Source organism: Alexandromys fortis, unplaced genomic scaffold, assembly GCF_014885135.2.
Source record: "Alexandromys fortis isolate MF-2015 unplaced genomic scaffold, M_Fortis_MF-2015_v1.1 scaffold_5, whole genome shotgun sequence".
Classification (NCBI taxonomy): Eukaryota; Metazoa; Chordata; class Mammalia; order Rodentia; family Cricetidae; genus Alexandromys; species Alexandromys fortis.
Window position 1 is genome coordinate 1,447,648 of NW_026067924.1, and position 20,563 is coordinate 1,468,210.

Sequence of the window (20,563 nt, forward strand, 5' to 3'; positions counted from 1 at the left end):
CGGGCTGTCCTGTAGATGTAGTCTCTGGGACCTCCTAGCTATGAGCAGAGTAAAACTGTGAGGCAGATCCCGAACTGCAGAGCAAAGACCAAAACCAAGATGCCCGTGGGCTCCACTCATGCCTTCATTGGCTGAGGAATGCTGCCTGAGAGTCAGAGAAGGCAGCCATGGTAGGTTCAGGTCACCCCGCAGGGTCACCCTAGCAGCCGCGCTTTTCCGCAAGAAGGAGGCGAACAGGAATGCGAACGCAAACTGCTATCATCGCTTTTCCAGTCACTTCTCTTGCAATCAGTAAGAATGTTCTATGGTTATTATTCACAACCCCAGAGAATCGAAAGTACAATTATTGTACTAAAACCTAAACTCATATTTTGCATGTAATTCGGATGGAAGTTGGCATTATAGAAAGACTAGGGGAGAAGGAAAAACTGGGAGGGACAAAAAGGGACAACGGCACATTGAAAGGAGAATTCGCCCAAGAGACAACTTCATTGACTGGGAGACAGCTTCACCCCTCCCACTGTGTTTACATATGCCATTGTTTCAGCCTGTGATGTTTTGTTTACTTCAGACGGAAATATTTTACCCTCTCTGAGATAATTAATTTTTGTCAGCTTCACGGTTTATAAGGGAAACTGAGAAACTGTTAATTGAAATACAGACTGAGTCACTGTTTGTGGTAATTTTTGGCAGCGTTCCAATTTGTGTCAATCCCAGCCTAATTATTAGATTTTGTTGGAAGCAGAAAGCATATTTGATTTTTTTCCCTTATTGAACTCTTTTTTTTTCCCCATTTTTTTTCTTTGAAATCTGTGCTCTCTGGCAAAGGTTATGTAATTTATGTCAATATGAGGTGAGACACGGATGTATCGGAAGCACCGAAGAGGTTTTATCGCATTGGGCTTGGCTCTGCTCGGTAGCTCAGTACTTACAAAGCCTGTAGACTGCGGTCTTCCCGCCTCACTCCTGCCTACCCCAAGCCCCTGTGAGAAAATGTGGTACTTTAAAGACCTTCTCACTGGTGAGAAGCCGCCGTCTGTGGACCATCACTAACGGCATCACGGAAGTGAATTTCCCAGAAGCCATCAGGGAGAGTTCATTTGGAAATCCAATTGCGTGTCACTAGCAAAGGGCAGGCACCTAGGAGAGGTGGCCAGTCATGCATCCCCTGAGTTGTTGGTTGTAAAAGCACTAATCACCATGAACTCATTTACTCCTAATGCAAACATACTGCATTATTCCACAGAAATTCTGTTCCCAGCAATCATTAGTGCAGACAACAGGAAGCTTCTGGTTGTGGGTGAGGTTAATAAAATCTGTCAGCTGAATGGCCAGCATAATGGACCTGTTAATGACGCCTAATAAAAGCTGGATCCGTCCTTCCCACTGCAAAGGCAGGAAGAGAGGCAGGTTTCTATGCAGGGCAGACAACTCTGTCCCTTGACAGCTCCTATGGTGGCTTCTACATAGAGACAATGCTAAGATCAGCCATTGAGTATGATCAGAAATTGGAGCCTACTGCATCTGGGAGCTCTGGGACCTGTGCTGGGCGGGGGAGGGAATCCCCAGGACGACCCAGGATGGCTCTACTCACATTCTCTAGCATTCATGCTGTAGCTGCTTACAAAGCACAGGCTAGGAGCATCCAAGCTGTGGATACCCAGACCCTTCTCTTCCCTGAATTCCCCCATGAGAAGGATGGAATTCACAGCAATGACAGCGACAACAATGGCCAGTGGTCACCAGATGCTCCCAAAGACTAAATAATTCACATGAGCTTACCAAAAGTGCTCATGCATTGTCCCCATTTGACATCAGGGTAGCCCAAGCCCAGAGGTCTTCAGCTACTGCCCCAAGGTGACATTAGGAAGGTTATGCCCATAAACACCATTCTTCTCTATTGGAGGACCACATAAAAACAGCAAACTGTAGTCAGGCTCACGAAAAGGTACAGGGCATGAGAGAGAATCTAACATTCTCCATTGTACGCCCATCTAGCCAGCCAGCACACGCAGGACCAGGGTCAAGCAAAGTGCATAAAAGCTGTGCTATTCTCTACGCCTTGTTACTACCACCCAGGATCCCAAGCCCTTAGGATGCTCAGCTGTTCCCTTGTCACCCATTTGCGACCCTGGCTGGGATACTCCAGCCAATGATGCCCTCGCCCTTATCCTTAACATTTGCATCCTATTACCCCAGTCCCACAACTCACAAAACTGGTCACCCGAAGCTCGTCTTCATCACTCGAAGCTCACCTTGATCTCCTGATTGGGCTCTAGCTGCAAGGGACAAAAGAAGCTACCAACTCCTGGAGACTTCCCCTGAGCCCAAGTCTTGTGGACAGTCAATGAGGAGTGGCCTGAGGCAAAGACCTGAGCTAGGCTAGGCTTCTACCTAGGCTAGGTAAAGCACCCAGATCCTCCCAAGCCCTGAGGACTCTGTGACTTAGGTGGTGACCGCTACCAGGACTCAACATCAGGAGGCTTTGGATGCAAGAGGCTTAAGTGCACTGTGAGAGGCTCCCCAGCCTCACAGTTTGTCTTCTTCTCTTCCCCAGCATACTACCATATTCCCCTTTTCACTGATGGAAGTCATTCTTCGACCACACCACTACCTACCGAAGAAGCTAGGCCTCTCCTTGTTGGGTGCTTGTAACCTTGCCTACATTATCAGGTAAGAATTGCACAAAAAGGGTCCCCTGAGACTTGCCATTGGTGACCCAAATGAACATTCCATAAGAGCATATCATTAAATCAGTACTTTGGTTGGTTTAGTCGGTGATAGAACCAATCTTTAAATTTCTCGAGGGAAAGGGTTCTTATTGTTTGATTCTAATACTCATGGAAAGCTCATATTCAGAGGACACACACACACGACAAGCCACAACTTCCTCATTCTCCCCTCATGAAAGGTAATTATTGCCAAGTGGCACACATGCTTCTGTTTCCAAAAATATATTGATTTCAGTTTCATTTGCAATTAGAATGTTTGAGAGAATGAATGCCTGCTCCAAAGCATCTATATTTACTGCACCTAAAAAGGGGCATTTGGTGGGGGTGGGGGAGCAGATGCTGGTGCCCTGCATCATCTCAAGCCACAGACCTAGAGGGAGGTTGCCAGAGACCTGAAGAACATGGGAAATGAATCAGGTAACTGGCCTTGATTTGATTACTCAATTACCTGGTGACCCTCGGTCTTTGTAATGCTGCCCCACAGTCTGCAATCAAGGGCGTGCACAAGACCTTCTGTCTGGTACTTGAAGAAGCCCAGTTCCCTTCTGTAGCTTCTTACTTTGCTTGTTTGTTTATTCTGAGACAAGGTCTTATGTAGCTCATGGTGGCCTCAACCTCTTGGAAGGACCGACAATAACCCAATGGTCTTTATTTTGAGTCTTCCTGTCTCTATTTCCCAAGTGGTGAAATTACAGAACTGTATTGCTACCTTAGTTAGCTATTGCTGTGAAGAGACACCGTGACCATGACAACCCCCTATAAGGAAAACATTCAATTGGGGCTGGCTTACAGGTCCAGAGGGTTAGTCCCTTATCATGGCGGGAAGAGGCAGACATGGTGCTAAAGAAGGAGCTGAGAGTTTTACATCTGGATTGTCAGGCAGCACGAAGAGACTGACACTGGGCCTAGCTTGAGCATCTGAGACCCTGAAGCCTACCCCTAGTGACAAAGTTCTTCTAACCAGGCCATATCTTCTCCAACAAGGCCACTTCTTCTAACAGCGCACTCTCTAGGAGCCCGTCACAGCCAGTTTCATTCAAACCACCACAACTACCTTGCCCAGTTTCATGGTGTTGATGTTAGACTGAGGGCCTCATATATAGCAGGCAAGCACTCTACGAATGGGCTATAGACCCAGTCCTACTTTCCACAGCCTTTCATATGACATTATTTCATGTCTGAAAGGGTCATGCCATCCATGCGCAGAACCTGAATACTGAACCCATGGCAGTCTGGATCATCCGATTTCTATATGGGAAGTCATTTAGAGTTATTATTAACAGTGCTCTGTTAATAATGAGAGCAAAGCATAGGATGACATTTCAAACGACATGGGGAGGCGTGGTAATTTGAATGCAATTGGCCCCCATAATCTCACTACTGGGAGGTGTGGCTTTGTTAGAGGAAGTGTGTCATTGTGGGGTGAGCTTTGAGGTCTCATATGTGCTCAAGCCATGCCAAGTATCTTAGTTCACTTCCTGTTGCCTGCAAGCTGTGGAAACTTCTCCAGCTCCTTCTCCAGCACTAATCTGCCTGCACACTGTCACATCCTACTGTGATGACGATGAAGCAAATCTCTGAAACTATAAGCCACCCAGTTAGATGCTTCCCTGTGTAAAAGCTGCTGTGGACATGGCGTCTCTTCGTGGCAATACAAACTCTAACTAAGACGGGAAAGGACATCCCAGGTCCTGTAGCAGCACATTTTTCATGGAAGTTACCAGCTTGGTACCCAGAACTTCATGACCTCTCTTTCCTCCCCATAATCTTCCTATCTTCTCCCCATTCTTCCTCATCCTCTCCCGTCTCTGAGTGCCAAGGTCTTTCTTGCTTTTCTCTTGAAGGAAGTTCTTGCATAATATAATTTCTCTGAGAATCATGTTCTGTACTGTTCTCCACGCTCTGGGATTTTTAAAGCTTCACAAAGGGATACTTTAAGAAAACAGAGTTCTAGCTGGCGACCACTTGGAGTCGATGCCAGGATCACATATTGAGGCTATATTATATGATTCAGATACTGAGCACACGGGGAGGCACAAGAAGCCTGTGGCTCTTGGGGACTGTCTGGGAATGAGAAAGGACACAGGACAAGAAAGTCACAGTAATAAAACTGGTGGTGGGGAGACCAGGGAGCTGCGGCTGATGGTCAGTGCTGGCCTCTAAAGGGAAGAATCATTTCGGCTGAGATTCAGAGCAAGAGTAAGAACTCAGAGAAGACATGAGCAAAGATTAGTCAGCTAAGGGAATGACCACCCTAAAGCACCAAAGGAGGCGAGCACAAAGCTGAATGGGAGGACAGAGAAAAGTTAGACCATGAATATATCTCAGTGAGCTTGCATTTACACATGGAGCGCTCTTCTGGTTTAAAAAAGATTTAAGTAGGTTCCCAGAGTCAGAATGTACTGTGAGTTAAGTACAACGGTAGGTAAGGGACCGTGGCTGAAGTGTGGAAAGAAGATGAGGGAAGAAGAGAGGTAGTCACTGACTCAGAAGTGTCAATGTCAGCCAAATGCTCAAAAACCACAATATATCTCAGAACCTGAATGGAAGATGGCAGCTTAGAGGTCAGAGGCCTTTGAACACCAGGGTTCCAAAGGCTTAGATGGCATGCTCAAGGTCATGAGGTCATAAGGCAGAGGGATCTAGCCGGGGAAGGAGCAAAGTACAAGCACAAAACCTTAAGAAAGGTTTGAAAGTCCTGAGACTAAGGTGAGCTTCGTGCCCACCTATTCCCCCTGCCCCCAGCATGGTGGTTTTGCACACACTGGGAGCTGAGCAGGCTCTTGGCCATGTGTACACTGTGGAGAAAGAACTAGGTTTGGAAGCAAGAGACCCCAGTTCAAGGTGGCTTTAAACCCAACTTTGTACCAGAATAAATGGAACACAAGTATACCAGAGGGCCATTTTGCTGGTGTCCCAGAGTAGACACTTCCATAGTTCAGTCCAGTCCCCAGGAAGAGGACATGAGACTCTCTGCTGCCCACTAGCTCTGCCTTGTTAAACAAAATGCACCTTCAGGCCCCCATGAGCACATGGCTATAGTAAATTCCCTAGCAGTAGACACCCATGGAGAAGTGTTGGCCCAGCTCATAGGGTGTGCTGCTGGAGATGGTCAAATGGGGAGACAGCATAGCAAGAATGAGGTCCTGAACAGGGGCTGGGCCATGGAGAGCATGAAAAACAAACTTGAGTCTGCAAGGAGCTGCTAACTGCACCAGAGACATCATTCTGATAAAGCCACAGTACAATGGCCTAAAAATAGCCACGTGGACCCCCTGGGGACTGCCTCCCCTGTGCCGTTCTCTTTCTGTTACTTTTTCAGGTTGCAAAATTAGAGGTTTGGCCCTGCAGAGGAAAAACAAAGTCCTGCAGAGGAGTAACAACAACAACAACAACAACAAAAAAAAATGCTTCATTTCCTTTGGATCGCTTCAGCCACCAATAAATCTGGTGTCTTGCTTCTGCCTCCCTGCTCTCTCACCCCCAAAACACCTTGCCTCACTCTGTCTGTGGCAGTGGCCATGGGTGGAGAAAGGAATGTTCCTGCTGCTGGCCCTATTCCTCTTTAAAAAGGGGTTTGAACAAATATTTCCCCTAATAGCAAGCTGGTCCTGTTGGAAAAGTGAGGTCATGTAAGGCCAGGCTCCAGCCTGCAGGGGACCGATACTTAAGGAGTGGAAATGAGCCTGGCATCCAAACTGCAGGAGCCTGGACTGGAAAGTGATAAAATGGAATAAACGCACAAGGAGCTGCAGGCACACAGAGAAGGAAGGAAGGGCACGGGGCAGCATCGTGAGCGGCAGGCGTAGGGGCTGAGACCCCAGAGAGACCATGCAGGGTCAACACCGCCCCAAGCTGTTCACACAGCATCCACAGTCAGCAAGAGGAGAATGGTAAATGTCTGCGAGTCAGCCAACCCTCTCCTTTCCAGACCCGTGAGTGGTACCACTCACTTTTAGGACCAGTTTCCTCACCTCAGTCAACCTAATCAAGACATCCCTGCCTAGCCACACCAAAGAGGCTAATAGAAAGAGAATAATCCATCACAGGTGTGTTCAGCAGCTTGCCTCCTGGATGACTCCAGTTACAGGAATACCTATAAGGGTAACAGTCAACATTAATTACCACATGCCTCAAGAATAACAATCTTTAAGCCCATCCCTCACTCACACACACAACGATACATTGTATATATTTATATTGAATATATTACAGGCTACTTATTAAGAGCTAAGCCAAGCTGAGTTCAGATAAACTGGCCATACCCACCGTTCCCTCCTTTTCCAATTATTACATCATGGTGAAATCTTTCCAAGAGATACTGTTTGCTATTTCTGGAATGCAACCTTCATCTAGAACCCTCACATTCAGATTTGGTTTCATGGCGTTTACCTAAATTGTTCTAGCATTAATTAAAACATGGGAGTGAGAAATTGAGGCTGAAAACATGATACACCCAAGAAATAGCAGAAGGACCATCAGCTGACCCTAATCTCTACTCTCCCTGGCGTCTGAAAAGGCCCAGACATCCCCTTAGCCCCTCCCTCTCCTTCCTGTCCCACTTCCATCCAACTTCCCCAGTCTTCCAACATCTCTATGGCTAATCCAGGTCAGCCAATCACTGACCCCCATCCTTGATTCAATGAGGCTTTATTGGCACCGTGGAGTGACAGTGTGAACAATTCTCCCACAGCATGGTTTTGAAGCTCAAATCTTAGCTGGGGTTGGAATCGCAGCCCCATTTTCCACAGTGATACTCAGCAGCCATTGTGCTGATGTATGAAAACAACCATCAGGATGTCACCCCATGCCCTTCTATTCTCAGTATTTAGGGCTGAGCCTCTGGGGAACAAAGTAAAAGGTAATTACGACGCTGGTAGCAGAAACTAGAAATAACAGCAGCATAAAGCAGGCGGCTGATTCTTTGGGAATGAAGAATCTACCAGAACTATATTGCTGAAGGAGTGAATCGGTGTGTGGATTGTTTGGCCTGTACTAGGTAGATGTAAAGGACATATTAAGGAGACTTTTAAGATTTTCAGGTAGTGGCAGGAAAGACCATGGTTTCACTCCTAGAGATGAGGATGAATTGTGAACGAAATAGTTAGGAATCGTTTTCTAAATGGCCAGTTCAAAATACCATTTTCAGGTTCTATTAAAATCTAATGCTGGGCCAGTTGGTGGTAGTGCACGCCTTTAACCCCAGCCCTCAGGAGGCAGAGGCAGGTAGATCTCTGAGTTAGAAACTAGCCTAGTCTACAGAGGGAGTTCTAGGACAGCCAAGTCTACAAGGAGAAACCCTGTCTCGAAACCCTCCCCTACGAAAAGCAAACAAACAAAAACTAACAACTAACACTGGTTTGATTTGTTTAGGATATATACGGGGTATTAGGAAAGTAATCTACACACCACATACTCCACACACCCTACACAGCACTTTCTCTCGACAGTGAAGACTGAGACCCATCCCCCAAGAGGAGACTAACCCACCACATTCTTTCCGAAGGGAGGTGGGTGCAGAGGGATTACCAGTAGTTGACTCCTCAAGTGGGATGTGATTTCTGGAGTCACAGGGAAAGATAAGGAAAAGAATCTCAGGAAGCAAATGCTGGGGTGATGCTCTTGTTTTGGTGATGAGATGATGCAGGAGGGTAGCGGAGGTCGCCAGCTACTGAGAGCAGACAGACAGGAACCTTCATGGTCTTTAACAAGGAGGAAGCCTCACACCTAAAGAAGGTGGACCAGGATGATGTGGAGGAGTTTCAAATTCAGTCCATACAGAAGATAGAGATGAGGTGCAAAGATGCAAACAGGTTATACTATAATCCCTCCTCCCTCTCCTTCTCCCCTCCCCTCCTTACTCCCTTTTTTTCTCCACCGGGCTTTCTTCCGCTTTTCCTCCTGCTCCCTAACAGCTATCACGTCTCTGGCATGCTCTCTGTGAAGGTTTCCTAACCTCAGGGATCTTTTCTTCCTAAACCTTATGCTGAAAGGAAACACAAGTGAAGTTAGCAGAAACATCTCATGTCCATAGGGGGATGGCGTTGTTTGTAGACTACTTTACACAAAAGGACAAGGGAGTTAGGAAGCCCTAATTTCATGTATCTAAAGCAAACCATGTGAACTAATTAAGAGAATCTGGGAGTGTGCTCGGGGAATCATTGTTATCTGCTTGGGGACATTTGTTTTCTGCCCCTTGTTCCTACTCCATCTGTTCTAGGAAGCAACCATGCAGGCAAGAAGCACCAAGAAAAGTCTTCGGCAATGCATCTTTTCCATGCACATCTTCTTCCTAGTATTTATTACAATGAATGGTATCGGTTTGTTATGGCTCACATCATCCATGTAGCAGGGAGCAGCTACATGGTTTGGGAGACTAAAGGTCCCAGTACTGCAGGACTAGGGACCAAGCATTGAACTTGGTCATATACTTGCATGACCCCAAGACTGATGCTATCTGTCTTAGTTAGGATTTCTGTTGCTTGAATAAAACACCACGGCCAAAGTGAGGGTAGGGAAAGGGTTTATTTCAGTTTACAACTTCCAGATCCCACTCTGTCCCTGAGGGACACCAGGACAGAAACCTGAAGGTGAGCCGTGAAGCAGATGCCATGGAGGGGTGTTACTGGCTTTCTCAGCCTGTTTCTTATAGAACTCAGGACCACCTGGATCACTCACAATGAGATAGGCTTGACCGCATCAATCATCAATCCAGAGAATGTACCACAGGCCTGCCTACGAGATCAATTTAGTGGGGGATTGTCTCTATTGAAGTTCCAGCTTCAAAATGACACTAGCTTGTGTCAAGTTTAACTAAAACTAGCTAGTGTAGTGCCCTAAATTGATTTCAACTGTGACAAAGTGAACGTAGCATAAAGTCAACCATTTTACCCGTTTGAAGTGGCGTCAAGTACATTCACATTATTTAGCTATTCCCGTACCCCCCACCCAGAACTCTGAACCCACTAAACAACACCTCCCTGGGGATACCTTCTCTGCCCTCCATGCACACTTACCGCCAACCTTTCTGTCTCTAGGAATCTGATGCCTCCCCCTCTAAACGGAATCCATGGGTCCTTTTCTCGTCATAGTGTCTTCAGGGTTCACACCCATGTTGCAACCTTCATTCTTTTTCTTTGTAACGTCATGTTTTTACTCCACCGTTCACCCATTAGTGGCCTCTTAAGCTGTTTCAATCTTTGGGCTATAAACTCTAATGCACGGGTTATCTTTGGGTCCCCGATTTCAAGTCACAGAGCATGTTACCCAGTGGTAATGAGGGTACACAACCAATGATAACCTGTCCTAACACTCTGAAGGACCTCCTTACAGTTTCCCTAGCCAATGGCAAAGAGGGGATCCAATTTCTTCTTATCCTCCTAAACAAGTACATCCTGTGGTTTGATTTGTTTTGGGTTTAGTTTTGATAGAAGCCATCTGTGTAACGATGCAAGGGCTCATGACTTTGATCTGCATTCTCCAGATGTTAGTGACACCTGACATCGCCCTTGTTTATGTTTTGTGTGGGTTGTCTGTCCAAGTCACCTGTCTGTTTCTAATTGAATTGTTGGGAGTGTTTTTTAATTAGGCAAAATATTTATATAGTCTACATGTTAGCCTGTTAACAGATATATTATTTGCATATATCTTTCTCCATCCTGTAGATAGCCCTTCTACAGTGTTGACTGTTCTTTTTGACTAAATCTTAATCATTCAATTTTATCAACAAAGACTTGGGAGCCAAATGTTGGCATGAAAACCTGCAAGCTCAAAGAAGCAGAGAATACACCCATCTGACCTTCTTCCTCCATTGATGTCCCAGAAAGAGCTTTCTCCTACACCAGCTCAAACAAAACTCCTCAAACTAAATGTTCCTCCCTTCTGCTTCCTGTGTGCCTCTCTGTCCATCCTCCTGACTCCCTCTTACTCTCTGTGTTTGCTCCACCTCTTGACCTATGGTTGACTTTATTTAATCCTGTTTACAATATTCAAGCAGAAAGCCCTTGGATTAAAGATGAATGCTAGGGCTCAGTCACATCACAACTAGAAACAGGTTTTCCCAGTAAATAACGCAATCTCATTGTGATCAAATATCTTGCAACAGTTGACAGTATCCTTTGATCCATAGAGATGAGCCTCTAAATTCCCCGCTCTTGATCCCCTTTGCCCCACCCTAGGCCTGGGCCCAAATATTAGCCCTTGTCCACAAAACCACTTACCAAACTGAATGTATTAGAAATGGCAGAGATTACTTTCAGGTTTTTGAAAAAGCTTAATTAAGCCCAAAGCTTCCTATTTCTGCCCTCCTCCTGTTGGCAGAAGCTGCTCATTTGTTCCTGGCCTCCTAAATTTAAAATAACTACACAGAAACTATATTATTTAAAACATTGCTTGGCCAATAGCTTATGCATATTTCTATCTAGCTCTTATATCTTAAATTAACCCATTTCTATTAATCTGTGCATCATCACAAGGTCGTGGCCTACTGGCAAGTTTCCAACATCTGTCTCCTCCAGCGGCTACATGGCTTCTTCCTGATTCCACTTTCTCTCTACACCTCTGTATTTCTTGCCTGACTTTACTCTGTTAAGCCATTGGCCAAAAGCAGCAATATTTATTAAACCAATAAAAGCAACACATATATAGAAGGACTTCCCACACCACCCTCTGATAGACAGCCATGTTGTAATTCTGTTTCTCAGGCCTGGGCTATCTTCCCTCTTACAAGAGAGCCATGCTGGGTTGCCTAGGCACTCCTGTCAGACTCCCACATGGCAGGCACAATCTTAGGTCTCTTGCGCATGAAATACATGGGTGGCAAACACCTGGTTCATTGCAGCCATTCTCGCAGAATCCTGATGAGGATATGCTATTTGGACCCCCAGCCTACACCAGCAGTTAATACATGACGGAGGTAATGTAGCTGGTAGGTGACAGACTGAACATTTAAGTCACAGAGTCCGTGTCCAGATCCTCTACACTTAACAATCGTAAGCCACCGCAGAGGCGACATCAGCCCTTAACACATATTCTGTGTTTTAAGTTATTTCAGACTTTGGCATCTCCGGTGCGTTTGGCTTCCAGCATACCAGCATTTTTAGTTTCCACTTAGACATCATGGCTTCTCTCCCAGCGTTTTCTTTTCTGTCCCTTGGCTCACAGGAACAGCTTATAGTCTATCCTCACATGAGCAAGGTCTGAGCTTCCCTACCAACTCATCCATTCCTACCCAGTGCTGGCTCCCTAAGAGTTTCTGTGAGCTAAAGTTAGGGATAACACTCAATCTCCGGGCATCCTGCTTTAGAGCAGTGACGAACCATCCCTACCCGACCTGTGTCAACGAGACTTGGAGAGCTAAGAGAAGCTTGTCCTCTTAGGTACTAACACCCAGGGCAGCACACATCCCTCCTTCAGCTGCAGGCTACAAAATTGACACTGTCTTCACAGGTCCAGTGTCTCAGGCAGCTGTCCATCTCAGAGAAAGCATTAATGAAGTCACATGCTCACATTCCCTCCTTCGCTGATGATGTGTGACATGCTTCTGTCCTTTCACCAAAATGAATCATAAAGTGTTAAATAAGGAAAAGGCTGACTTATTCCATGAAAAAAGATGTTTTATTGAAACAAGTAACAACCCTAGGAGTTGATAGAATCCCTTCTGTAGATCTGCGGGAGCACTTCAGGTGTTGACACACTTTCCCCAGGGCTGGTTTTCACCTGCTGTCTTCCAGCATCCCACTGACCCTGAAGTGAAAATAGCTTGCTGGCCTCTGTGGTCCTGATCATTTTGACTTCTTGTTCATGCAGGATCCTGTGGTACTACTCTCAGACTGGAAACTGGGTGTACCCCGTGTTTGCCTCCCTCAACCCACTGGGTATCATCATCTTCTTCTCGGCCAGTTACATCCTGAGTGCCAGCATCTACTTGCTTGGAGAGAAGATCAATCACTGGAAGTGGGGTCAGTGCTTCCCTCTCGTCCTCAGTCTGCAGAAAACCGTCTTTCTTACCCACTCTCTGCTCTCCACCCAAACCTCTCGCCCATAGTCCATAGAGATCCATCTTTCTTTTATCCATTCTTTACTCTCCACCTAAACCAAAGGAAAGCTTAGTCCAAGCCAGAAGGCACTGCCAGGTGCCTTTGTTATAGAGCTCAGGTGGAGTCTATGGAAAGTAAAAGAAGAAAGCCTGGTGCAAGAAGGCATTCCCTTGGAGAACTCCAAGTGTCTCCTCTCTTCTGCCAAATAATATCTCATTTAACTCAAAAACTGAATCTTCTTTCAAAACTTTAGGAACCAAAGAATGAGGTCTTACCACCCCAAACACGAGGAGGGAAATCCTAGAAGAGTCTTTGCTCACCCCAGGGAGGGCTTGGGGGACAGGAACTCTTAAAGTGTGAGTTCCTTTTGTCCTTGAAAAATGTGACTCTTGTTCTGAACTGTAAAAGATAGTTTATTCTGAGCCAAATGTGAGTAAGCAAGGCCCAGGAGACATGGATTCTGGTTGCTCTGAATGATGTTCTCCTCCTTGACTGAAGAAGGTGCACGAACTTGCACAGTCACGAACGAAGGACAATCACAAATCAAGACATTAAACCAAACATTGACACATTGTTGGGGACAGCAGTTGGGTGGGCCCATGGGCTATGGCAAGATGGGGGGAAACTCTGATACAGGTTTCAGGTATTATCTGATGAGTATTAGTTTAGGGCTTAGTGGGAGTCAGCAGTCTGTCAAGTTATCCATTCCAAAGGTTTTATGTGACAGTCAGAAGAGATGGTAGGCCATGGTAGGCCAGATGCAGAGGCAGGCAACAAATAGCTATCAAGGGGAGTAAGGATATCTCAGGATAATTTGGGTGCACCATTCCTGGAATTTAGGGGTGGCATTTTATGTTTTAATTCTGCAAGGAGACATGCAGAAATTCATCTTAGCTTTGTATATAACCAAGCAGAAAAAAAAAAAAACCCTGTAGGCACCACCCCCAACCATTCAGCTACCAGCAGTTCTGGTCCATCAAATAGAAATGGCGTCTCCCACCATTCTCTGAGTTCACGGGAAGCATGCATAAACTTATGGATGCAAAGGGCGGATGCTGTCCAAGGGCCTAGAATGAGCTACATCTGAAGGGAAGCTGAGACCACGGAGAAAGAAACGGTCAGCTTGGCATTTACCTCTCTTGGAAAATTTAGTTTATGTTTTTGAATTAATTTATTTTACATCACAATCGCAGTTTCCTCCCCCTCCTCTCTTCCTGTTCCTTCCCCCACCTCCCTCCTGCCTCCACCCAATCCACTCCTCCTCCATTTCTGTTGAGAAAGGGACTTGAAAGGGAGTGTTTTCTATGAAACATTTTAAATGAGACGCTACAAACAAGCAAACCAAACTAACTCAAATTGCAAAAACAAACTCCTAAAACCAGCATTTTCAAACCCAAAATTCCAGTTCTCGGGGAACTCACTGGGGGTGGGGATTGGGACTGCAAATGTACTGGCATCTAATTCTAGCAATTTCGGGGGCACTTGAATTTCTGGGTGAAGATTTCTGATGACTCTCAAAGATCTATAATTCTGAAAACAGAAACAGGAGGGAGGGAGGGAGGAAGGGATGTGCGGATTCCATTTGGAATCCGATGGTTGGCAATGCAGATAAAGAAAGCTCAGTTACTTAGAGATTATCAAGAACAGTGAGTCTTTAAAACAGTTGTATTGAGTTTGTAGATGATTGATGCTTTAAGTCGTTTCTTTGCAATAGTGAATGTTAAACATCTTGAATTAAAATATAAACCATCCCTCCTGAGTTCTAGGGATTCCCCACCCTCTGATTTCTGAGAGCACTTACACACAAGGCATACATAGAGTCACACAGACATACACACATGCACATACATAAAAACAATAAATACATTTTTTTGCTGTTTTTTTTTTTTTTATTTTTGGAGACAGGTTTGTTTTTGTGTAGCCTTGGCTGTCCTGGAACTAACTGTGTAGACCAGACTGGCCTTGAACCCACAGAAATCCACCTGCCTCTGCCTCCCGAGTGCTGGGATAACAAATACATTTTTAATAAAATAAAATCTCACTGTGTTTATAATCCTTCAAATCCCCAAAGCAGCAAGCTCCTAATAGACCCCAGTGCTGAGTAGTGTGTCCAATTTTGCTTATCAGCACACGGGCTCCCACTAACCAAGAACCTGCACGTGACATACAAGATGGAGATTAGCATAGACAGTGATATGCCTCTTCTCTAGCTCGGCACTTCTGAGAAAAACAAACAAATAGGCGAAAAGGTTTACACTGCATCAGACCAGAATAAGAATTACGTTTTTTGTTTTGTTTTGTTTTGTTTTGTTTTTTATCATTTACTGCAAAGAACCAAGTGATGAAGAAGAAAATGCAGCGAGGGCAGGCCGTGGTTGACACACGCCCATAATGCTTTTGCTTTAGAGAGCTGAGAGGCTGAGGCAGGAAGATCAATCATAGGCTCAGGGGCCAGTCCAAGCTACTGCATCAAAGGGGGTGAAAAGCATTGGAAGAGAAACTGGAGCCCTCGAAATTTCATTGGCAGTTAATGTTTTTAAATGGCTAAAATGCAACAGGACAGACTGTCCATGCGAACCTACACCCTTCCTCTCTACTAACAATATTCTAGCCCCCTCCTGGCTTACAGAGGAAAGCCCAGCCCCCAGAACACAGATGCTCTATGAGTTGGTTCCTGTCTTAGTGCTTTCTCATCCTCTTCCAAGTCTCCTTCCTTTCCTTCCCTCCACACGGGTATTGCTCTGGCCCTTGTGGGTCTAAGCCCCTTCCCCCATCCCCAGCCGTTGTCTGGCTCACGTTTACTCATTTATTTCAATTTATCTCTAAGATGGCTGCCCTGATCTGCCCAGGTTTGACTCAGTGTCCTTTTCAACTGTTCCATGGTTCTTCTTCCATCTTTTAAAGGCCAGACCTATGTTTCCTTTGCGATAGCTTTAAGTCTTTGTCTTTGTAGAAGACTTTGAGTTTCCTAAGGGTTAGGATTCCTTAGTCATCTTTGACTCTCTATTTCTGCTAGCTTTCTCAATGGCTCAATCAGAGCAGGTAGTTTAAAAGGGGTGTTTTTTTTGTTTTTGTTTTTGTTTTTTTTTTTTGTTTTTTTTTTTTTTTCTCTCTCTCTAGGTAGGAAGAGAGAATACTCACAAAGGTTTTCTGGAATTAGCTGTTTGGACAGTAGCTGTAACAGTTGTACAAATGACACTGGGCTAGGAGTTTGGTGTCTAGGCAGGTGGGGGTGCAGTGTACCCACTGAAGAGCTGTTGAAGAAAGAGACGCATGTTGAAGCAGGCCATGTAAAGCAGCCAAGATCACTGAAATAGCCATCTGCACTGAGCTTCTCCAAGGCAGTCCTCTGAAGCCAAAAAATGCTCTTTAAATTTTCCATTTAACAGCTCCGATGAGTGTAGTTGTAGGCATACAACTGTCAGTATTTAAGGAGCCAGTAAAAAAAATTTTTTGTGTTGTGTTCTGACTCCTGGAGTCATAAAGACATGCGTGATGTCTGTAGTCATATAGGCAAGAGCACTTGTCTTGCCACACCAGCAGGTGATAGTGCAGATTGGTCTTAAACTCTCTCTGCCATACATGAAAGAGGATGAAGAAAAGACTAGAGAAGTCAGGGGTGGGGCCAACCCTCTGGCTGCCAACTAGGAGGCTTTTCACTGTGAAACATTCCCTTCAATCAAAAAGTACTCCAGTAACCAACTTCATTTCCCACTCGGAGCTTGAAATTCACTTTGTAAATGTCATCTCTGGAAGATAGATGGCCTATTAATAAGTTGGCAGTTTCCATGCAATATAGAAGCATGGTCAGAGAATAAATTCTGAAGACACAAGGGAGCCTGGAAATTGCTCAGCTCTGAGAGAATGCAAAACTAAAGACCCATCTCATGCCTCGGTGTGCTAGAAACACAAGAAAAACACTCTTTCGGAGGAAATCAAAGCATGTAATTCTCTACAGAATGAAGTGACTCAAATCTCCACACAGAATTGTGTGGAAAGGTGCCTTCTCCATGGGGGTGAGTGTATTAGTCAGCTTTTCATTGCCATAATCAAACACCTAAGACAGTTAATGTAAAAAAGCAGAAAGTTCTATATGTGCCTCACTGTTTTGGAGGAGGGAGTTCTATTGATTTGGCTTCTGGTGAAGGTGACATATAGGTTACAGATCATAGCATATTTTAGAGATCAAGCAAGCTAATACATCTCACACTGTAGAGAGACTAATCGCTCAAAGCCAAGGCAACTAACAGTCCTATGAAGATTTCTCCGTAACCCCAATAACCTAAAAATCTCCCACTATGGTCTACCTCCCAAAAGTTTCATAACCTCCTAGCAGGATCACACAGAGGCCAATACTTTAATCGCAGTGAGTGCTTGGAGCTAATTCAAGTCCTACCCATGACATCGCAGTGAACATGTGGCCATTCCCTAGCATTCCATCTAGCTACTTAAGTTTGGATGGAGGAGACTCTGATGTAGAGAAGGAGACACCCTCCTCTCCCAACAGAGCTTAAGCCATCATTTCTGCTTTTCTCTGAATCTTTGTACGCTGCACTGGGCCCGAGGAGAGAGGCTATGGTTACATGACAGTCAGATACAAGAGGTGGGGCTTGAAAAACACACGGATAGAGAGAATGTGAGGACCCCTGAGAGTCAGAGCAGAGCAAACATCGTTGAGAAATGTATATTGATCAAGCCTTGGAATGTGAAGGAAGCCGCTATTCAGTTGACAGAGGCTACTTAAAGGGCTAACATACACACTCCGCCAAGGGAAGGAGACGCCATTGAATTTAGAGCATAGAGGACACTACTGGGACAGGCATGGTGCTCTGCACCTTTAATCCCAGTAGTGGGGCAGAAATAGGCAGGGGTCTGTAAATTCAGTGTCAGCTGGGTCTATAAGGGTGAGTTCCAGGCCAGCCAAGGCTACATCATGAGACCCTATCTCAAAAAAACAAAGAGAGAAAGAGAGAGAGAAAGAGAAACCCGAAAAGAGTTACTGGGAGTTGGTGTGACTCACATAAAAATGAAAAGAGAAAATTAATGTAATATGAAACCTTCAGGCTCAGTAGGATTGAAGCTCTCCTGGAATAATTGCAACAGTGTGAGTCGATGGGAGGCATGAATGCAGGTATGCTCATAAGGATCTTGGGATCAGGGAGGCTATTTTTAAAGGGAATCAAGGTGACTGAAAGGCCACAAGTAGGACTTCAAGATACTAGCCACCGACCTAGAGAGATGGCTCAGTGGTTAAGAATAATGACTGATCTTCCAGAGGATCCAGATTCAATCCCCAGTCCCCATATGATGGCTCACAGTCTGTAACTCCAGCCCCAGGAAATCCAGCAGACTTGCAGTATATACTGTTTTTTTCTGTGTTTGTTTGATTTTACTTTTAGCAGTGCTTGAATTGAACCCAGGGATGTGCACCCCCTACCTCTGAACAATATTCCCAGCTACAATGTGTATTGTTGAAAACAGAAGTGTTGAAAATAACCTGGAATTTTTTATGTGTTTGTTTGTTTTGCGATTAGCATACAATGCACTATGTTCTCTTGTGGCATTTCCGTACATTTGTTGTGGTTGTTTCTTCTCCCCTCTTCTTTCCCACCCTTCTGTCACCTGGCTGCGTCCTCCCAATGCTAGCATTCTACTCCCATGTCACATGGGTCCTGTTACCCTCTCCCCTTCCTTAAAACTTTCCTATGCTCTTGGTCCCTTTTCTGATTGTGAGACCCATGCCTTCACACAACCCACTTATACACATGTACATAAAAATTAGAAGCTGGGATCTACCTATGAAAACTTGTGTTGGTCTTTCTGAGTGTGGGTCACTCAACAGAATAATTTGCAGATGCTATGTCCTGGCAAATTTCATTTTTTTCACAGCTGAATAAGATTCCATCATTATGTGTGTTAGATTTTTTATTATCCACCTATCTATTGATGAGCATCTAAATGCTCCCATCTTCTAAGCTGAGATTAGAACAGTGATCAACATGGATGAGGAAGCATTTCTATGGTAGAATACAGTCTTTCTATATATACCCAGAAATGAATAGGTGTGCCACGTGGTAGTTACATGTTTAGAATTGTTTTGTTGTTGTTCAGAAACCTCCCTACTGAATTCACCATGGTGACAGCAGTCCTTACTTCCTTTAGAAGTGGACAAGGGTTCCTCTTTCCATATATCCTCACCAGAATTTGCTGTCATTTGTTTCCTTGATCGTAGCCATTCCAACTGGGGTGAAGTGGAATTTTACTTTTATTTTGCCTTCCTTGATGGCTAAGGATGTTGCACATTAAAAAAATATTTATTGACTGTTTCTTCTTTTGAGAACTGTCTATTTGGTACTTATAGAGTGATAGCTTTGTTTTGGGGGGAGTTTAATTTTCTGAGTTCTTTATATATTCTAATACTAATCCCTGATGAAGCATGGTCGGTCATGTTTTTTCCCGTTCTGTAGGCTGTCTGTTCACTATCTTGCTCTCTGCTGCCATGCAGCTTTCGGTCTGGGATCTAGAGTGTGAAACCATTCCAGCAATACAAGACCAGAGAAATCACAGCTCTGATTCCCAGTTCTATTACCAAAATAGAACTGATAGTATTTGGCAATTGATAGGATGGATAATAAGCTACAGAGAGGTTATCAGTTTCAAAGCTTGTGCCATCATTAGTGATAATGAAATATGGAGATACCAATTTGTTGTCTAAATGGAACATTCTAGAAATGTTGTGCATGGTTTCCACCGAAGAAAGATCCTGTACTATGTTTACTTGAAATAAATCATGCGTCAGTACTGATATAAATTGGTTTGGGAGAAGTCATGGAGGACCCAATTAGGTAGGCTACCACTCTTCTAGTTCCTCTCTAATTCCACGCAGTCTTTTTGTCTCTATCTGCAAAGTCTCTGCATTTCCCTATGCATGTGCGCAGTACACAGCACTCACCCAAAGCACCAGCAATTGGAGGCATGGCTGAGTTCGCCATGCAAACCAACAGTATCACTGAGTATCTGGCTAACCACACCCTGAGCTCCAAGTCAGGAGATTAGATTGCTTCTTGTCTGTTTGGCAGTAGTGGCTGTTTATCAGAGTTCTTCTCTCCTGGAGAGAAAGTGTTTTTGACTTTCCACTGCCCCATCAGAGAGAATCTCTACCCACTCAAGAACACCCATTAGGGAACCCTGTCTGAGATATCTCTGTGTCTGTTGGTGCAGGTACCACAGTGAAGCCATCTATGAAGAAGAAGTGACTACACACTATTTTCCAAGAGCCACGGAAGAAGAAACATAAGAACTGGTCATCTTTCTATTATTCTCATTATTATTATTTCTTTGGGGATCGGTGGTGGAATAGCATGGGGAGATACAAAAGACAGAGAATGATGCATAAGTTTAATAAAGCCTGTGAAGGGAGCTTCACTTGAGATTTCTTGGCTTTCTGAAAGGCTGGTAAACAATTCCTGAAGTCTCGGAATCCACTGATTTTTGTCTGACCTCCATAGAGGATTGTTTTTGGCTGGGGAAAAAAAAAGACTAAAGAAGCCTGGGTAAACTTGCTGGCAGACTATTTAGAGAAGGGGTGTGGGGAGAGGAACTCAGAGCCATCTAATCACTATACCTTCGAGGGGGATGGTGAGGACCCAGATGACAAGTTGTAACATTGTCAAAATCATGGTGATGTTGGACTAGCAGCACACATGACTATTCCCAGCATACCGGATGCTAGATCAGCAAGGTCATGAATTCAAGGCTGGCCTAGGCTGCCGAGTAAGACCCTGTGGTGGTTTG

The 20,563-nt window shown here is 44.8% G+C and overlaps 1 protein-coding gene across 2 annotated transcripts in view; it reads left to right on the top strand.

Moving 5' to 3' along the window:
* The window catches only part of Adtrp (androgen dependent TFPI regulating protein), a 74,913-nt gene extending 54,719 nt beyond the window's left edge, over window positions 1-20,194 (top strand). For both annotated transcript variants that reach the window (XM_050142268.1, XM_050142269.1), the window contains exons 5-7: window positions 2,558-2,673; window positions 12,540-12,691; window positions 19,991-20,194. In XM_050142268.1, the coding sequence (XP_049998225.1) occupies window positions 2,558-2,673; window positions 12,540-12,691; window positions 19,991-20,025 (303 nt within the window). In that variant the 3' untranslated portion in view covers window positions 20,026-20,194. The remainder of the gene's footprint in view (window positions 1-2,557; window positions 2,674-12,539; window positions 12,692-19,990) is intronic.
* Window positions 20,195-20,563: the final 369 nt, after the last annotated feature.